This window comes from Anomalospiza imberbis, chromosome 10, assembly GCF_031753505.1.
Source record: "Anomalospiza imberbis isolate Cuckoo-Finch-1a 21T00152 chromosome 10, ASM3175350v1, whole genome shotgun sequence".
Lineage (NCBI taxonomy): Eukaryota > Metazoa > Chordata > Aves > Passeriformes > Viduidae > Anomalospiza > Anomalospiza imberbis.
Genome location: NC_089690.1, coordinates 6,707,668 through 6,725,500, shown reverse-complemented (window position 1 = coordinate 6,725,500; position 17,833 = coordinate 6,707,668). Strand labels below are relative to the sequence as shown.

The 17,833-nt window shown below is 43.0% G+C and overlaps 1 protein-coding gene across 4 annotated transcripts in view; it reads right to left on the bottom strand.

Moving 5' to 3' along the window:
* Nucleotides 1–11,352, bottom strand: part of LOC137479774 (calcium-activated potassium channel subunit beta-2) — a 142,256-nt gene extending 130,904 nt beyond the window's left edge. For 2 of the 4 annotated variants that reach the window (XM_068200337.1, XM_068200339.1), the window contains exon 1: nt 11,191–11,352. In XM_068200337.1, the coding sequence (XP_068056438.1) occupies nt 11,191–11,228 (38 nt within the window). In that variant the 5' untranslated portion in view covers nt 11,229–11,352. The remainder of the gene's footprint in view (nt 1–11,190) is intronic. The other 2 variants (XM_068200336.1, XM_068200331.1) reach the window with 2 other exon arrangements.
* Nucleotides 11,353–17,833: the final 6,481 nt, after the last annotated feature.

Sequence of the window (17,833 nt, the reverse complement as noted above, 5' to 3'; positions counted from 1 at the left end):
TGGGCTGGTGGGAGTATCGGCCAGGTGGAATTACTCCATCTCAAATGCAGTTACCTGCTAGTACTGCAGTGCTGCTTGGAGGGGGTTATTCTGTCATGGGAGGGAAGAGACAAACCTTTCCTTCTCTGACTCCCAAAATCTTAGGGAAACCTGATGCCATAACAAAACTTGATTTTTCCTTGACAGCTTCACAAAGAAGATAATGCCAGAGGAGCAATGGAGACACAGTGGAAGAGAGAAAGTTTATAAGGAATAACTATTAACAGTATAAGGAACACATCTATAGTGTCAGGCCACATCTACTCTGCCATGGGAAAAATTGCAGGAAATAAAAGATTTGAGTTTGCTGAGCCCCTGAGCATGATCCCTCCTGTCCCTGGCACAAGCTGTGCCTTGGCTGTGGTTCAGATGGGCTGGATGGAGCAGAGACCAAGGGGCAAAGCCCCTGGCCTGTGCTGGCTCTGCAGGCCCTGTGGCTGAATGACAATGGGGCAGATGACTAACTCCCTTTCCAGACTGTAGGGAATGTCAGGTGACAGCAGGGGAGAGTGACACTGACAGTAGGCTGAGAACTGCAATGAGCTGACAAGTGGTAGAGAGACGAGGGTGTGCAAACACCCACACCCTAAATGTGCAAGACATAATATAGAGAGGGAGGATTATGGATGCTGAAACTTTTGAAGTGCTAGTTGTCCAAGAATGTCTATCTTTGCTCTGATGCTTCCTCTCCAAGTACATGGTTAGTGGTTTGTTACATAAAATCCAGTTCCAGCTGACTGACACCTATCAAACAAGGCACACCATGAATTGTGTTTCAGCCTGGTGAACTGAGGAGGAAGAAAATAAATCCCCATTTCCAAAAACTGTCTTTAAAAAAAATTAAACCGTACACAGACAAAAATACCAAACAAGCTGCCTGTGTATGTCATGCTTTACAACTGTATGACCAGAACAGCTGCTCTCCACTCACATATGTGTCTGCTAGTTCTGCCTGAGTTAATGGGGTGCTTGGAGCCCAGGAGGGTTCCCTCATGGTGAATCCTCTGCAGTTCACATTATGAAATATTGTCTGCGGCAATACTTCATATTTTTATAGTACAAAAATTACACACCCTTTACACACCCCCCTGTTGTCCATAATGGCCCCGTGGGCTGAGTGAGCTGAATAGGGTTGCACCACTAGTGGAGGTTTACTTGCTCCTTTGCAAACTGGAAAGCCACATTTTGTTTGAATGGAATTGCTTAGGGACTATTTACAACCATTCCAGCTCCCAAGGGTTTGGGAAACTTTGCTACAAGTTTATTTGGTTGCAGTATGGTCTCTGTCAAAGCACCCAGCCTCTCTTGCGCCCTGCTCTGCCTTCAGTGCTGCTGGAATCCTGTTTCCTCTGTGATGAGGAACCTGCAGAGAGCAGATGGGTTCCTTGCTCTGGCTGCTCCCAGGGATGCTCCTGCAGTCCAGGAGAAGCCTGGCCTCTGGGAGCCCTGGCAATGGCTCTGCTTGGGGGCTTGGGTGGCCAAGGGGGACATGGCATGTGGAGTTGGAGACAGGGTACCAAAGGTTTCGTGGAACCAGAATTTCTGGATGGCTGTGCACAGTGGTGAATTTATATGGATTTTCTGCTGCCTCAAAAAGGAGAACAGGCAGAGAAGCAGGGATGAGGGGGAAAGGATCAGCATTGATTAAGCTGACAGTTCTGCTAATGTCACTGTGGACACAGCCACTTGCCTTTCCTTTGCTAGCAGCAACTTCAATAATAAGATGCAGAGGGAGAAGGAGGGAATGTAACTGCTCACAGTGCTGCTGGCAGTATTTAGATGAGAATCTGGTGGTGTGATGGATGGCCATGATGCAAAGATACATAGTGATCAGTGCTCTGGAAATGCAGGCAGATTAAGCAGGACTGTGCCTGACTGATCTGAAGGTGACTCTACTGGGAGACAGTGGTTAGATGCTAATCTCTTTTTGCTCCCCACAAATAATGTTTGTGCAGAACTCAGAACAGTCCTTGCAAATATGTTGGCAGGTGCTGCTTTCTCACTTTGGCCTAGATCTTCTCGATGGGCTCTGGGGTTCACAGGCAGAGGAGAACTTGTTTGGTTCTGACAAGCCAAGGTGCACATCAAGCCTGGGCAGAGCAGAGTGATGCAGCTGTCCTGTCTCCTGCCCCTGGTCCTGCACCCAGTGTCCCCACTGAGCAGGCTGGCTGAATGGCACTCTTGTCTCACCATGGTCTGCAGACAAACTCAATTCTTGAACTCTGTACTGTTCTATAGGAGCATTTTTCCTAATTTTACCTTCCTTCTGGCAGCTAAGGAGGATTGATACAGCTCTGCCCAAGCACCTCTAGCTGCAGGGTAAGGCAGTGTGTTCCTGGTGGGTCTGGAGTGTGTGAGATGGGACAGTCTTTGTCATCTTCAGACACCAGTTAGGGCTGGATTGAACAGGGATAAACCACAAGTAGGGAGTGTGAATCATGGTGACTGTGCCCTGTACCTGTATCAAACCTGAGGAATGAAACTAAATCTTTTTACACCCACAGTTTTAGCCCTAAACCACTGCTTTAGAAAAGGAGGAGGGTGATGTAGAAATTGTGTCCAGGCTGGTTGGTGTTATCGTTATCATCAGCACATGGGTTTGCACGCTGAGTTTAAATGTAGTTACCAACAGTGTCCACCAAATCTTGTACCACACATGGTGGCTCTTAAGTCTTACATTAGACTGCTGGAGTAGGATTTAGGGCTCATTCCATCCACTTTCGTGGACAGATTCAGATTAAGTAAGAGATGTTTCTGGTTTTATAAACTTCATGTGTATTTGGCAAAATCAGCTGTGATGGGCAGCTCTGAGAAGAACCATTTGTATAAATACCCAGATATCATTATTTGGATCCACATCTCCAAGGTCATCATAAAGAGGTAATCTTTGACATTTTTCAAAGCACCAAGTCAGGTTATTTCCAAGCAGGTTTCTCCTTGGAAATGAGTATAAAGCTTTAGTTTTAATTCTGTAGGAGAGAAACTGAAAATTATTAACATCTCCAACACTAGACTTCAGATATAGAGCATTGTGGATATCTATCTCATGTCTCCACTTAGCCAGGGGCACTGTCTTTGCTGTCTCTTTCATCCAAGGACAAAAGGAATTTGTTAGGATGGCAAATATTCTCCCATTCTTGCAAATTAGCATTAGAGCATCACTATAGAAATATTCCATGCTATCTGGATTATGGCAATTAACTTTCTATCAGTGAAAGCTGGTTTCTAAACTAATATTTAAAGAAGATGAGAGAGAGATGTCTACATGAGGGGCATTACTAAACAGATTTCAGTATTTATTTTTCTGACAGGGATTCTGTTTCTCCTGAAAGGGTAGTGTACATCTGTCTTGCAAGGAGTTTCCTTAGAGGGTTTAAATGAAGAGTGAAGCTTTGAGAACAAAATGAAAATGGAAGAAATATACTGCCACAGGAAGATCAAAAATGAGGCACTTGGGGCTTCAGAGAGTTATCATTAATCCCCTCCTGCCCAGAGGGCATTCCTGTGTGACCATCAAAGTGACACACATGCAGCAGTCTGGCAGTTTGCCACATCTCTGGGTTTGACGGACTTTGCTCTGGGGATGGCTAAACCTCCAGCTGTTCAGAATGGCAGCTTGTTTTCCTCAACAAATTTGCTCCCATGTTTATCTGACCTATCTGGAGCCACAAAAGTTGATCATAAATAGTTTCAAGTGTGTTTTCAACACCTTTTCCTTACCAAAACCTGGAAACACAAGCAGCCATCAAAACCTGACAGCCTGTCCTGCCTGAGCACAGCTTTGCCTTTAGATTCGGATCAATGTCAAGACTGGGTTGTACTGCCTAAGACTGCTGTTGTACTTATGGCTTAACAAAACATAATGTTCATCTTATTAATACGGGGGTAAATGCAGGTGTTTGTCTGTCTGGTGTGCTGATAAGGCTGTGAGGGTGACATTTACCCCCAGGACAGCACAAAGAAGTCCCTGGCTGGTTCTGTGAGGCAGTACTGCCCCAGCAGTTGCATGGCAAGGACATGTACTTCAAATAGATAAAAGGAGGCAAAGGTCAGAAATATACTCCAAGAGGCAAAATGAGCTCTTCTTCAAAGTGAGGAGGAGCTTAGGGATAGAGCTGAGGATCTCACCGAACCATCAGTGCCTGAAATGGTTTGATTCTGTTCACCTCATTAGCTTGGGCAATCTCCAAATCAAGGGATTTAGAGCACTGAAAAACTGTTTAATAATAACTGACAAAATGGGAGCATTGATTTTGAAAATGCTGCACAGGTATTATAAAAGAGTAGGGACATGATGGGTGACAAAGAGATGTGGGAAGCATTTGTTTGGCTTTGTTTGGGTTGAGTAAAAGATGAGAGAGAGGGAAAGAAAAGGATCTAACAGTAGCATGGATACAAACAGTGTAAGACACACTCAGAGCATATAACAAATTTCAGAGCCTCCTTTCCCACCCTGTCTGCTGCACACAGAGATAGGGATGGTTACTAAGACAATATCTGATGCCTGCAGATAAAATGTTTATTTGCTTTTATATAAAAACTGAGCTGGAAGTACAGCTCATGACTGCAAACTGGGAAAGAGGACAGATATTTCCAAAACTGCTGCCAATCCCCTTACAAGGACAAGATTTGACTCCTGCACATACTGAAGAGGAACCCGTGACTCAACATGTGGATCTGGACTGAATTGCATTCACAGGTTTTTATTCATTATGACTCCTAAGCTCCAAAAATAAGAGCCTTTCAAAAACAAAATTAAAAAGACACCAGGGGGTTTGATGTTAAAAAATTACCAGCAAGCCAACCCTTCTGAAATAATGGGAACAACTGTACATATTTCTCAGCAGTGAAAGAACTAAAACTCAGGTGTATTTTGACTCAGATAAATCTCAAGTTTCCCCTGTGTACAATCGAGACTGAAAATTGGAGAAGGACTGATGTGAGGAGATGAAAGTTTCCTCGCCAGATGAGGACTTGGCTCTTCTTGCTCAAATACACTTATTTTCAAGACTATTTGCTTTGTGATAGCTCTAAATCCAGGGCTTTCAATCTCTCAACAGACCTCCTGAGCAGAGTAAATGCACTGCAATAGGATTCAGGAGAGCTATCACTGGAGACAGCAGGAGATGCTGCTGCAACGGATTCCACCCAATGTGGGTGAGAGTGGAATGGATGGTGTTTCCTCTCCCTTTGCTCCTTTTCCCAGTGCTACCAGTAACACACAGACCAGTGCTGCATCATTTCCAAGCAGCCTCAACACCTGAAACTGGTGAGCTCATTATCCTGCAGGCAAGGCCAGGACACCACCAGGAATTCAGGATTAACTGCATTAACCTGGCTCATGTTTGAGCACGTTGATAGCAGCCTCTCAAAAAAGACCAAAGTTCTCGGGGCTCAGCTGGAGGATGAGGTCAGGAACTAACATTTTTTTATAGTAGTTTTTAGAACTTCTGCCTTCAAACATAGAGATGAAGTCCACTCCCTCAATTAAAAGTCAATATTGTGACAGGAATTCTAATGCAATGGAGGAATATGTACGACACAAGCAGTATCACAGACTAGGGTAGGCAAGTGGCTATTTTCTACAGAAGCTGTGAAATGGACAGTGATTGCATGCACAACCTTTATTTTGAGGGGAGAGATTTCAGCTTTTCAGTTGTCTGAAAACACAGACAAAAACTGGCCATGCATGGGGCCTGTTAGCTCTCCTCCAGAGCTCATGGCTGCTCATGAATGCAAACAAAACAGTCCAAACTGGCCTCATCTAAGCCATCCTCCATCATTCGTCTTGTTTGTTGACTAACACAGGGCCAGCTGTCGAGTTAGTGAGACAGAAGCATTAAGGTAGAGAAATCATAGAAAAGAAAGACTGGGAGGCCCCTCAAGGGTCACTTGGTCTATCTACTGCCCCATGGCAGGTTCAGCTTTACCTGCACCACTTCTCTCTGTTTTGCCTAACCTGTTTTCGAAAATGTTTTCCAGAATTCCCGAATGCCACATCACTACACTAGGTAGAAAGTAAAAGGTGTGCTTCATGAAAAATACCACTGTTCAGGCAGCAGTTTCTCTCTAGGATGTTAATCTGGTGTACAACATCCACTGTGGGGTTTCCTAATGCTTTCAGGAATCACGCTGATCCGCTGGGGACATGAAAATCTCAGGACTGGGAAGTGGAAGATACAGGCTAATGTTTGCCTGTGAGGTTGTTATTGATAATGTGCACGGTGAATTTTGGCTGGATGGGGTTTTTGGTCTGATGTACCATGCAGCTGCCTGTAAGACCTTCACTGGAACGAAAGGGATTAGGCACATACTGAGCAGCTCTCAGGTAGTGCTCATTAGTGACCTCGTTGAGGTTACTCTCCTCTTTCTTTGCCTTCCCAGGGCATAAGGTAAAATTGGACTAACTCTCTGTTTGGTTCAACCTCTTTTCCTTTTTCTTTGAACCTTGAGGACATTTTTGTGGAGAGAATAAACATGCCCCACAAAAGGAACTCCCCAGGCTCAGTGCCAACATCACTAGGAGAAGTTTGCTGCATATTCCATGGGGAGCCTCTTCCACACTTCAAATCCAGGGACTTCTCCCCAGAACCTACTGGGAATGGTACCAAACCTGCTTCCTGCAACCCAGCATCCCACCAGGGCTGTCAAACTGGCACCATCACGGAGCTCATACCAGTCAGTGCCACAGCAACAGAAGCATTTCAGGATAGCACCAGCACATCATGGATTTTAAAAATTGCTTTTAATATCTAATGTCCACATCTTAATCCCAGTCAAATTAGCTGAGCTCCTAAACACTCTTGTAGGCACTGTAAGTGGGTGGAAAGGAAGAATGTTTGTGAATGGATATGAGGAAGCAGCAGGGAGATTTCAGAAGAGGCAATTGAGAACTAATCCCAGGCTCTGCTGTGCGACAGTGCCTCTGGATGCTCCCTTATTTACTGATAAACAGCAATTGACTGAATTGTACTATTTATATGTTTTAAGCATTTTTCCAAAACTGCATACCTCACAGGAATGTGTGGGACAAACTGGCAATGGAAAGGAGCAATTCTAAAGTATTTAACAGGCCTGACTGTCATTTTTATTCTGCCTGTATATGTAAAGCTTTTAAAAAATAGCTTTAAGGAAAATGAGAATCAACACCCTTGAGCTTACATTGTCTCTTACAATTTGAGGAGCTAGCACAAATCTTGCATTCCCTTCTTCACTTCATGGAATATAAATCAGAGAATATTATACTTTAAAAAATAATTCTGGTCTGGCTAACAGCAGGAAAATCCAGGATTCCAGTGATGGAGAGTAACAGTACAAAACTTATTTATTCATATCAGGTACTGCAGGTTTTACCATCAATTCCTGACTTGCCAGCAGCTCTCTACATTAATGGCACTTTCTTTTCAGCCTCATATTCCAGTATTTTCCTAGACTGAAGATTCCTAATTTGAAAGACATGGCTTCATGTTGACCAGAAAAACAATCTCTTCTCTGGCAGATCAAAGCAGAGCAGACACATACAACACCACTTGCTTCCTAGCCCAGGACTCGTGGAGTTTCACTTTTTGGCATCACTTCAGAAGTTTTAAGATTAGAGAAGGATGTAAGTCAGAAGATTTGAGGCTCTGATGGGTTGCACTGCAATATGGGTGTTTGTTGTTTGGGTTTTGCTGATTTTTTTTAATGTGTTTGTTTTATTTTTTTGAACCTTATGCAAAGTACTTAAATGTGGTCAAATTAGAGACAATGCCAAATTGCTGGCCCAACCCTTGTTATCTTTTTCTCCCTACAAATTATCCTCCTGTTTGGTAATTGCTCTTGTCTGAGAATATTTGTTGGGTGTAGCTTTTGCTGGGGTATTTTAAACTGCTCTGAGAATAAGGCCCCAAAGAGAAAGTTGCGGAAGAAGAAATTCCTGGGGGTAGAGGAATTGAGCTTAAATACTATTCTCACACTCAGAACATTCAGAGATGCCTTTAATACCATATATCCAAAAGAGAAACGTATCTACCAGGGGGTTACCTTTGACAGTATTTCTCAACAAATCTCCAGAAGCTCTTGTTTATGCAAGAAACACAGAATATTTCCCCCACTTTTTTAAACATCACAGTATAATCAGAAATAAATAGATTACTGTTAGTTTCAACATCATTTCATGCAGTCCAGAAATAAGATGGGAGAGAAATCTTTTAGGTAAAAGCAGAAATTTCATTAAGAAGCAACATGTGAAACACTTTCTTTGTTAAGCATAATTAGCAGTTCAAAGACACTTGCCTTTCAAAGTGTCTGCTTTGATTCCTGTCAGATGCAGAGGCAGTGATATATGACACGACATTCATCAACTAGCTCTCAACATAAAATGATGTGATGATTTTTCTCTAATTGAGGGGATGGGAAAGCAAGCTTCCTTTTTTTTTTTTTTTTTCTTAAATGAGCTTGAGAAATAATTTAAATGGCTGTCAGATCTCCAGCAGCAGGTAGTAAAAGACTGGATGGAAGATTTTCAAATTCCGTTTTTGCCCATTCCCAATGTTTTTCTTTTAAAAGTATGTTACTTTCTGACATGTCAGATATTACTTATAGGAATAGTTTTCACCTGTTTTTTAAGACATCCCCTGTTCAAATTTGCCTGCTCACTTCAATTTGCCATTCTGACAGCTTTCTTTGACACTAGGTTGCTCTTCTGAAATGTATTCCAACTGAGAGGTTTTGAAGTAGTTTCATTTTATTTTTGATCTTCCTGTGACTATCAAGTCTTATGCTGGCCTTTTTTTTTCTAGTTGGCTGCTCTGGTGTTTCTTTCTCTTCACTCTCCACTGACTCCCCAGCACATTTTTATTTCACAGGTGGATATTTTGTGTACTCTTCCTCAGATGCTATTTTTCTTAGCCTCTGGATTCTACAATTCATATTATTTGGCCTTTTTTTTTTTCAGAGTAGAATAATTATTAAAATAATCTAAAATAACTAATATAATAGCCAGCTAGAATGACTCAGTAGCAGAAGGACTTGTGAGCATGAACTGCTCACAGCAGAAATCCAAGGTCTGTGCTCCAGCTGAGAGCTCAGGAGAGAAGGGATGACTGGTCCTACATCACCCTGAGTACCTTGATGTGGCTTTGATGACTGCAATAGGTTATTTCCATGTGCCCAAAAAAACCTGCCCCTTCAGGTTTTGCACAGGCTGTGGGCAGCATTTCAAGCTGTCCAAAAAGAGAAACTGAAAAGCCAATAGAAATACTCCCTTACATAAAATCAGGTTGTGAAAATAACTTCAGGTTATTCATAATTATTTTTTTCTGTGGTTCAAGGTTTTAAACAAGATCCAGGCCTCCCTTCTGGGTTTGCTCCTGACATGGAACTTTCTCTTCCCTTGTTACCAAGTGTGTGACTGCCTGTGTTTTTGTCTCGGTGTAGCACATGAAAAGCAAAGTTCTACAGCAAGAAGTGTCCTGGAAGCCTTGGTGAAAGAGGAAGGTTGTATTTTGGAAAAGCAAATGTTCAAAGCTGCTGCTTAGTGTGGAGTGACTCAGCTCTCCGGGCTTGGGTTTGCCAACAAAAAGGCAGCTAAACTCAGTGTTTCCATGAAACCAGTGAACAGTCATACTGTCAGCTCTGGTGCAGACATGTAAAATCTTCCATCAGCTGCAGTGAACTCTTTGCTGTGGAAAGGGATGAATGCAGCAGAGCACTGCATGAACACTGTCAGGGGAAGCCCCTGCCCCAAGGAACGTTGGGTCTGCATGGGAGAGCAGGGAGAAGCCAGAGGCAAGGACCAAAAGAAAGATAATTTTTCTATCCCCGGTTCAAGATTGTCCCTCTTTAAGACCCCTGCTGAGTTAGTGTCCCCTCAGAAGTTACATTTCCTTCACGCACCAAAACACAACTCTGCTTTCTGCTACTTTACAGCATGAGGGAGCAGTGTCTGCTTTCTGCGAACTGGAGAGGAAACTAATCTAAACATTTGTTGATTCTACATTATTAGAATTTTTTGTTGATTCTACATTACATCAAATATTTTAGGAATATTTTCATTCTGTTTCATATAGGAACTAGACCTGTGGTCTCTGACTTGTGTTTGCTATCAGTATTTTCCTAGAAAACTTTTAAATAGACATAAGATTGAATTATCAGCAAACAGGAAATAACAATGTTTTCTTTTTTGGAAGTAGAGTCGGGAAACCCCATGAAAAAACAGCAGGAGGCCAACATACCATAGGTGTGCATACAAAACTAACGTAACATAAAAGTTTGATATTAGAAATACTCATTGAACAGTGCAGGAAAAAAACCCTCCATCTCAGTAAATTTCAAGATTCCTAAAAGATAACTTAGAAAACAGAAAGAAGGAGTGTCAAGAACATTTGGTCATTAATTGCCTATTTTTGACTCGTGTGGAGTCTTGTTTGTACAACAGAGAATCATTTTCATCCACCCAGCTGCCAGGTATGAGTAAAACATCTGTGAGTAAAACATCTGCATGTCATCAAATCCTATACAGAGTAATTTTCCTTTAAAGACACCATTTTTAATTTATCTCAAAGTCCAGCTCAGCTCTCAGTACCACGTTTATACCAGCACCACCAAATTGTACCAGATTATAGGATCATGAACTGGGCTCACTTACCCTGTCAAGTCTGGTTTCACACTGACACTTCCAGCAGGGCAGGTGCTGTATTTTATTAGTTACAGAGATTCACTGTGCATCCAGAAGCTGCCCTCTGCACCCTGCTTTTATAGCAGGATTCAATACAGCTGAGCAAATACAACCTCTGCATTATATATGAGGTACAGGGAGGTGATGGGAGCAGGGTAAATGCTCTCATCAGGTGTAGTGTGCACAGGAACCAGAAACACAGAGACACTCTGCGAGACCGGGGAAAAGGACGAGGGAAAATGTGTTTGAGTCTGCCGTGAAGGCCCAGGAAACCCTGCTCAGAGGGTTTCTGTCCCAGCCAACTCTGTAATCCCCACCCAAGGCCTGGATGCAATTACCACTCCATTATATTTCCATGCCTGACTTTAGTTAAATTCTCAACACTGCAGCCAAACAGGGGGAAAAGCCCCAAACAAATCCAACGTACCAGGTGCTAACAACTTCAGAACAGCAAACCGACGGCAATTCCCCAGCCCAGAGTTGTTTCTACTCACCTCCATTTGTCTCGGGGATATTTAAGGCAAAGGCTCATTTTTGTCCTGCAGATTCCGTGCTGCTGCTCAGGGTTATTTTGCCAGGTCGTAAAAAGGCTCCTGAGCAAAAGGAAGAGGAAAGCAACACGTAAAGCACACACAGAAGCCCAAGAGGAAAGCTACACCCTACAGACCAGCACTAATAGCAACGGCGAGACTCGGGAGAACACTCCCAGTTAGTAACTTTTTCCATCGATACATCTGTTACAAAACAATTAAGCTGCAAACTTCTCTTCCTTCTTGCAAGCATTGCTTTGCTATAGAGAAGACCTCAGATAAACTATGTGATGATGAATGTGGGGTTTGTCAGGTTTTTTTTTTTTTTTTTGGGTTTTGTTGTTTTTTTTTTTTTTACCAAGTAAGCAAATTATTGAAATATAAACTAGAAGCTCAGCTGACTGCTTTAAAAATACACTGCTAGGCAGTAATTATGACAAGGTGCATTTGTCCATGGTTCAGGACTTTTTTAATTCAAAAGTCTTCAAGAGAAGCAGTCTCATATTTGAAATAACCACCTATGGGAGTTTCTGGCCAGCAAGCGCAGCAGAGGTGAATGTTCAGATGATTAATAACTTAATTTTTTAAGAGCTTGATGGGCAGACAAGGAAAATATGGCAAACTGTCCTTGCCTCAAGAAGGAGTTTTAGTGCCAAAACAGAACTGCAATGAGAAGAAAAACTCATGATTTCACCTCTAAAGACTTTCAGGGTAGGGAGATGTGTGGAGAGGCAGAGGGATTTACTGCAGCAGCAGAAGCTGCTGGGCCCAGCTGTGTTTTCACATTCTTGCCTCAGTGGATTTGAGCTTCTCCAAGAGCCAGGGCTGTTCCTCAGTGTAGGTCACAGGGTAGCTGCGTGTGTGAGCCCACAGAGGCAGTGTGGAAACTTTTGTGCTGACAGTTAATGTGTGCCTTGGAAGAAATAACAAACAATTAGGTTTGAATTAAAAAATTTTGACAGGTACCTCTTGCCAAATGTTAGTCAGAAAGGAAAACTGATGGATGTACCGTGTATGAAAATTCCCAGGGTGTAGCAAATTCATTTGTTTTCCAAAAGCCAGTATCAGGTTCTTCCCTTGCCTCAGAATAAACCTGGAACTACTTCGGGGAGGTTGAGAGAAATTAAGATTCTATTCACCAGGGTAAATGAAGTCTGGCTTGAGCACAAAATCAGAAAATGCTGTATGCAGTAGCAGAGGGGTGAAAGAACTGCTGCAGGAGTTGTCCTGTTAAATGTAATATTAATCTCCACCCCTGTAACCCTGTGACATCTTGCTTTGCTGTTTTCCATCTCCACGGGCTGGTGGACTTTTTAAAAGTTGTGAGTTAGGTGAGTAGACACACAGATCATGTAATAGTATGATCAGGCAGATCATGGGAGAAAGGAGTAATCTGGTTCCCATCTGGAATATTAAAAGAGACCTGAATCCACTTGGTTCCCAAATCTCCTCAGACCCAATGGAGTAGGTGTGCCTGTGCCCTTGGTGCTCCTTGAAAATACAGTCAGCATCTCCTGCAAGTCTTGTTTTCTGAAGGAGTTTTTCCATATGAGGTCCTCTCAGCCATGAGCAAGCCTGAAAGCCTTTCCATCCACACTGCCAAGGTAAGGGACAGCCCTGGGACACAGGCACAGGAGGGGCAGAAGTGTCCCTAGTCCTGGGACACAGGCACAGGAGGGACAGAAGTGTCCCCAGCCCTGGGACACAGGCACAGGAGGGACAGAAGTGTCCCTAGTCCTGGGACACAGGCACAGGAGGGACAGAAGTGTCCCCAGCCCTGGGACACAGGCACAGGAGGGACAGAAGTGTCCCTAGTCCTGGGACACAGGCACAGGAGGGACAGAAGTGTCCCCAGCCCTGGGACACAGGCACAGGAGGGACAGAAGTGTCCCTAGTCCTGGGACACAGGCACAGGAGGGACAGAAGTGTCCCCAGCCCTGAGACACAGGCACAGGAGGGGCAGAAGTGTCCCCAGCCCTGGGACACAGGCACAGGAGGGGCAGAAGTGTCCCCAGCCCTGGGACCTAGGCACAGGAGGGACAGAAGTGTCCCCAGCCCTGGGACACAGGCACAGGAGGGACAGAAGTGTCCTCAGCCCTGGCTTGCTTGTCTTCAAGCTGAGAGCTGCTCCCTGGGCAGGAGCACCCTGCATCTTCCCCCCAATGCAGTGGTTGTGCAAACCCTAGAGCAGCATCTGGCCAAGAGTTGAAGACTGAGGACTGAAAACACTGTACAAGAGGTGGGAACTGATTTTGGAGGGACAGGACAATTGACTTGCACCACTAAAGTCCCTGTGTATAAATCCAGACGTCTAGAAGAACAGAGAACCCTGGTTTTTCAGACTTTTTTGGATTATTTTTAAGAATGTTCCTTTTGGTCTGGCACAAGATGGAGTGACATGACAGCACACTTTCCCCTCCTTTATAATTTTCTCTCAGAAAGAGCATCTGGCCTTGCTGCCTTTGTAGCTGGCTAAAAGCTTGACATGTCAACTCTGAATAATCGAGCCAGGTTAATGGTAGAACATAATTTACAAGCCTCCCAGCATATAAATTTGTTGGTACGGCTGTTTGGAGTGATTGCCAGCAATGGATTTGTGCTTTCTCACCGTTCACAGAGCTGGTCACCTTATGAAGGAAAATCAGGGGAGTACTTCCAGCACAATTATATTTAAGCTACTGGCTTTCAAAGGGTCTTTGAAGCAAAATATTTTGTTCCTCATTATTAAAGCAGCACTGCCAGAAGCATGGGTAAATTCTTAGGTACCAAACCTGGTTCTATGTGCAACAAGGACAGGGTTTATAGTCAATTCAGGGGCTGGTTACTACCCAAAATACTGAAATTGTCCTGCTGAACCCTCTCTGTATTATTCTATATATTAATTTTATTAATAATTGAATAGGATGTATATTTAGCTTTTGTAATTAATTACAATTAATTGTATAATTACATCTCAGTGTGCACACCCCCCTTGCCTCACTGCTTGCCCTCACACAGGGCACTGGTTCAGGGGGCATCAAAGTCACCTCATTTTCTGCCCATTTCACTCCCTGGCTGTGTCTCTAAGAAAGCAGAGAGCAACAGACCTTTCACCTTTCAGTGACATTGGAATTTTGGGATTACTTTTGACTCTCAGTGGTCTTTGACCCTCGGGAGGAGTATTTGACCCTTTGAGTGAACTTTGACATTTCAGGGTGACCTTTGTCCTGTGAGATGACCTTTGATCTTTTGGGATGACCTTTTACATTTGGCTGGTCTTCCACCTTTGGAATTTTGGTGTGACCTTTGACCTTTCAGGCAAAAAATTGCACTGTCAGGGTGACTTTTGACCTTTCTGTGACATGATTTTTTGGATGACTTTACATTCAGGCTAATCCTTGAATTTTTTATGAAGTTTGACATTGTGAGAGACCCTTGTGTGACCTTTGACCTGCCCTTGATGTTTTACCTTTATGTAACCTTTGATGTGTTAGTGACTTTTTACATCTCTAGTGACCTTTGAGATTTCAGTGACCCTCAACCTTTTCAGTAACCTTTGACCTTTCTGATATATTTCTGCTTTTTGGTGCGACCTTTGACCCTTTGGATGACCCTTGACCTTTTTGGATTGCCTCTGGGGATTGCCTTTGACTTCTGATGCTTAGAGTATGACCATTTACTTTTCTTCCCCTATCTGCTTTCAGGTTATTTTATTCCTTATTTAAAAGACAGACCCAGAACACCCTCCACTCCACCTTTTCTTCAAGAAAGTCCCCTTCACATGATAGTTTTGTGGTGCTTGACTATCTGCGCTTTCAGAGGATAATACATATTTTGTCATAGAAGTTGTGTTTCAGCACTTACAGAAATTCTCTCATACAATTTATTCATAGTTTAAAGTATCTGGATATTCTTATTGATAGAAACAGCTGAATGTTTTTGAGTCCTGCTAATTTGACCTCGTAGTAATTCATAGCAGATGCATCACAAATTAATTATGTGTTCTGGGAAAAAAAGATTCCCTATCATCCCTTCCTCTGGTTGTTGCCATTTAATTTCACTGGTGCATCTCTTGTTGATGTTGTGTGAGACGCAGTAAATCTTTACAGTCTCTTTTCTGTCCATTGTTCATAAACATCTGTTGGTGTCAGTTTTAATTTACTTTCCCCTTCCACTAAAATTTACTTGATCTGTGTCCTCACTAATGACTTCTGCATGTTAATAAGTGATCTTGCTCTTCTTCTCCATTCCTGTTTCATGGTTTGTCAACAGGGGATTCTAGCAGAGAAAGCAGTATTAAAAACATGAGTGTGGAAAGGGCTGATGTAATGCCCTAATTCCAGGTAGGAATACTGAACAGGATAGGGGTGTATCCCCTTGCAAGCCCTATCTCAGTGCCTTTGGTGTCAAGTCCTCCTGGCAGCAGATCCAAATGTTGAAAATATTGAAAATGTGGGAGGGAAGAGCCATGAAAACACTGAACACCTTGGAAGACCTTACCTGCAGGGATACCTTCCAGGGCAGCCCCATCTGTTTAATTCTAAGAATTTAAGGGGTATTTGATTAGTCTTAAGCACCTTACAGAAAAAATACAAATGTAATAACAAGGAAATCTTCAGTCTGCTGAAATGAATGTAAATAGATAGTGAGGATAGTCAAATGAAGATTTACAAGAACCTGCAAAATCCTAACAGGAAAATTTGCTGTCAGAACAATTCTCTGGAGGCTTTCTAGGCTATCCATCCTTGGGAGTTTAAATGTGGCCTTCCTAAAGATCCTATAATGAAGTGGGCTTGAGGACATGACATGTCATCAAAACCACCAATTAAAACAAAAATCACTGGTCTGGACTCTTGTGGATAGGCCACCTTTACATAACTTGGAAAGAGACCATAAATAGATATATAAATTACATATAAACATTACATGTAGAAATTATATTTGATAAATAACATATTTCTGCTAAATTTCCTAAGCATTTCTGATAAAAAGCAGGACCCAGAACCAGAACTTTAAAAATACAGTTTGTTTCATGTAAGAGCAGCAAAAGCAGCCAAGCAAACCCTTCCAGGGATTAGGTGCATAAAAGGAATGATGTGTTTCATGGAAATAATATTTAGAACAGCTGAGATTAAAGAAGTGACCCTGACCCAGAGGCTATTCTAAGATATTGGATGACTCTTCATGAAGCCAAATTTCCTGGGAGGTTGTGAACAATATTTAGTGGGCATAAGATGTAGTCTTACCTCCCCTGGATAAAAAACACTCTTAAACTCACACACTGTTGGGTTACATTGGGAAGGGGAAGGCATATTTCCAAACCCAGTCAGTTCTTCACTAAAATTCCCTTTTGTGATGCAAATTCACCCTGGGATTTTATACCCAAAAGCAGATAACTTAACTGGGATCTTTGCTGATTCCCTCCCAGTTCCATCCATCCATCCATCCATCCATCCATCCATCCATCCATCCATCCATCCATCCATCCACCCGTCCATCCATCTATCTATCTATCTATCTATCTATCTATCTATCTATCTATCTGTCTATCTGTCTAATCTATCATCTATCTAATCTATCTATCTATCTGTCCATGATATCCAGCTTAGCCTGCGGGAAAATCTGTCAGCTTTTCCCACGGGCAGTACCTGGGATGCACTGCCTCTCAGCACAGCCTGCCCATGAGTGCTTTCTCCTTGGGCAATCCTGGGAATATTTGCTGTGCTTTCATCTGTTTGTGGCATCTTGATTTTATTTGGTGACAGGGGAAGGAAACACTGGCAGTGTAAGAGTGGGAGGGAAGCAGTACTGGGTAGTGTCTGTTTTCCCAAATTTCAGCAATGCCAGCCCCAAATGTGAGCTCTGGTAGTGAGTTGCTGTGTGCTGCTCAGGTGAAAACCAAACCCAGCACCCTGGTGGATTAGATTCACCTCTTCTATGCAGCACCACTTTGGAGGAGGCCTACGCAGGTAAATTTTGCACCTTGTTTGGCAAACTTTGGATCAGCATTGCTGTACAATGTCTCTCCTTGCAATTTCCACCCTACAAGGGCTGCATTTTAAAAGGGAGGAAACTGAATCCTGTAACTCAAGCTGTCTGTGATGTGAATGAGTAAACCATGGGAAAACATGAGAGCAAACATCAGCTACAATATGAGAACAAACAAACAAACTTGATATTTACCTTCCCAGAGAAACAGGACAGAATTTAAGATTCTTTTCTTGCTATTAGCATACAAAAACCTGAGTAGACCTAACCAAATCCCTTTGAGATAACTTTGTGTTATTGCCCAATTCCTTTAGGTTTTTTGCATAGATACAACTGGGTATGTGATTGCTGCCAGTGTAAGAGTTTGGAAAGAAAACAAAAGACCTATTAATGCCTTGAAAAGTCCTCGTGTTTTCCTCCTTGGGCCTCTATGCTCAGCGTGACCTCCATGGCTGTCCTTTATTCACACGGAAATGTTCTTGTCCTTAGCCCCGTTGCCAGGAGTTAATTTCTCTGCTGGGCTCTGCTGTCAGCCTCCTGGCATCCCTACCAAAGGCACTGCCATTGCATGTGCCTTCTCTTGGCTCCCTGTCTTGGGAACTGAGATCTGCAGCGCACCAAGGGCCAGTCAGACCTTCTG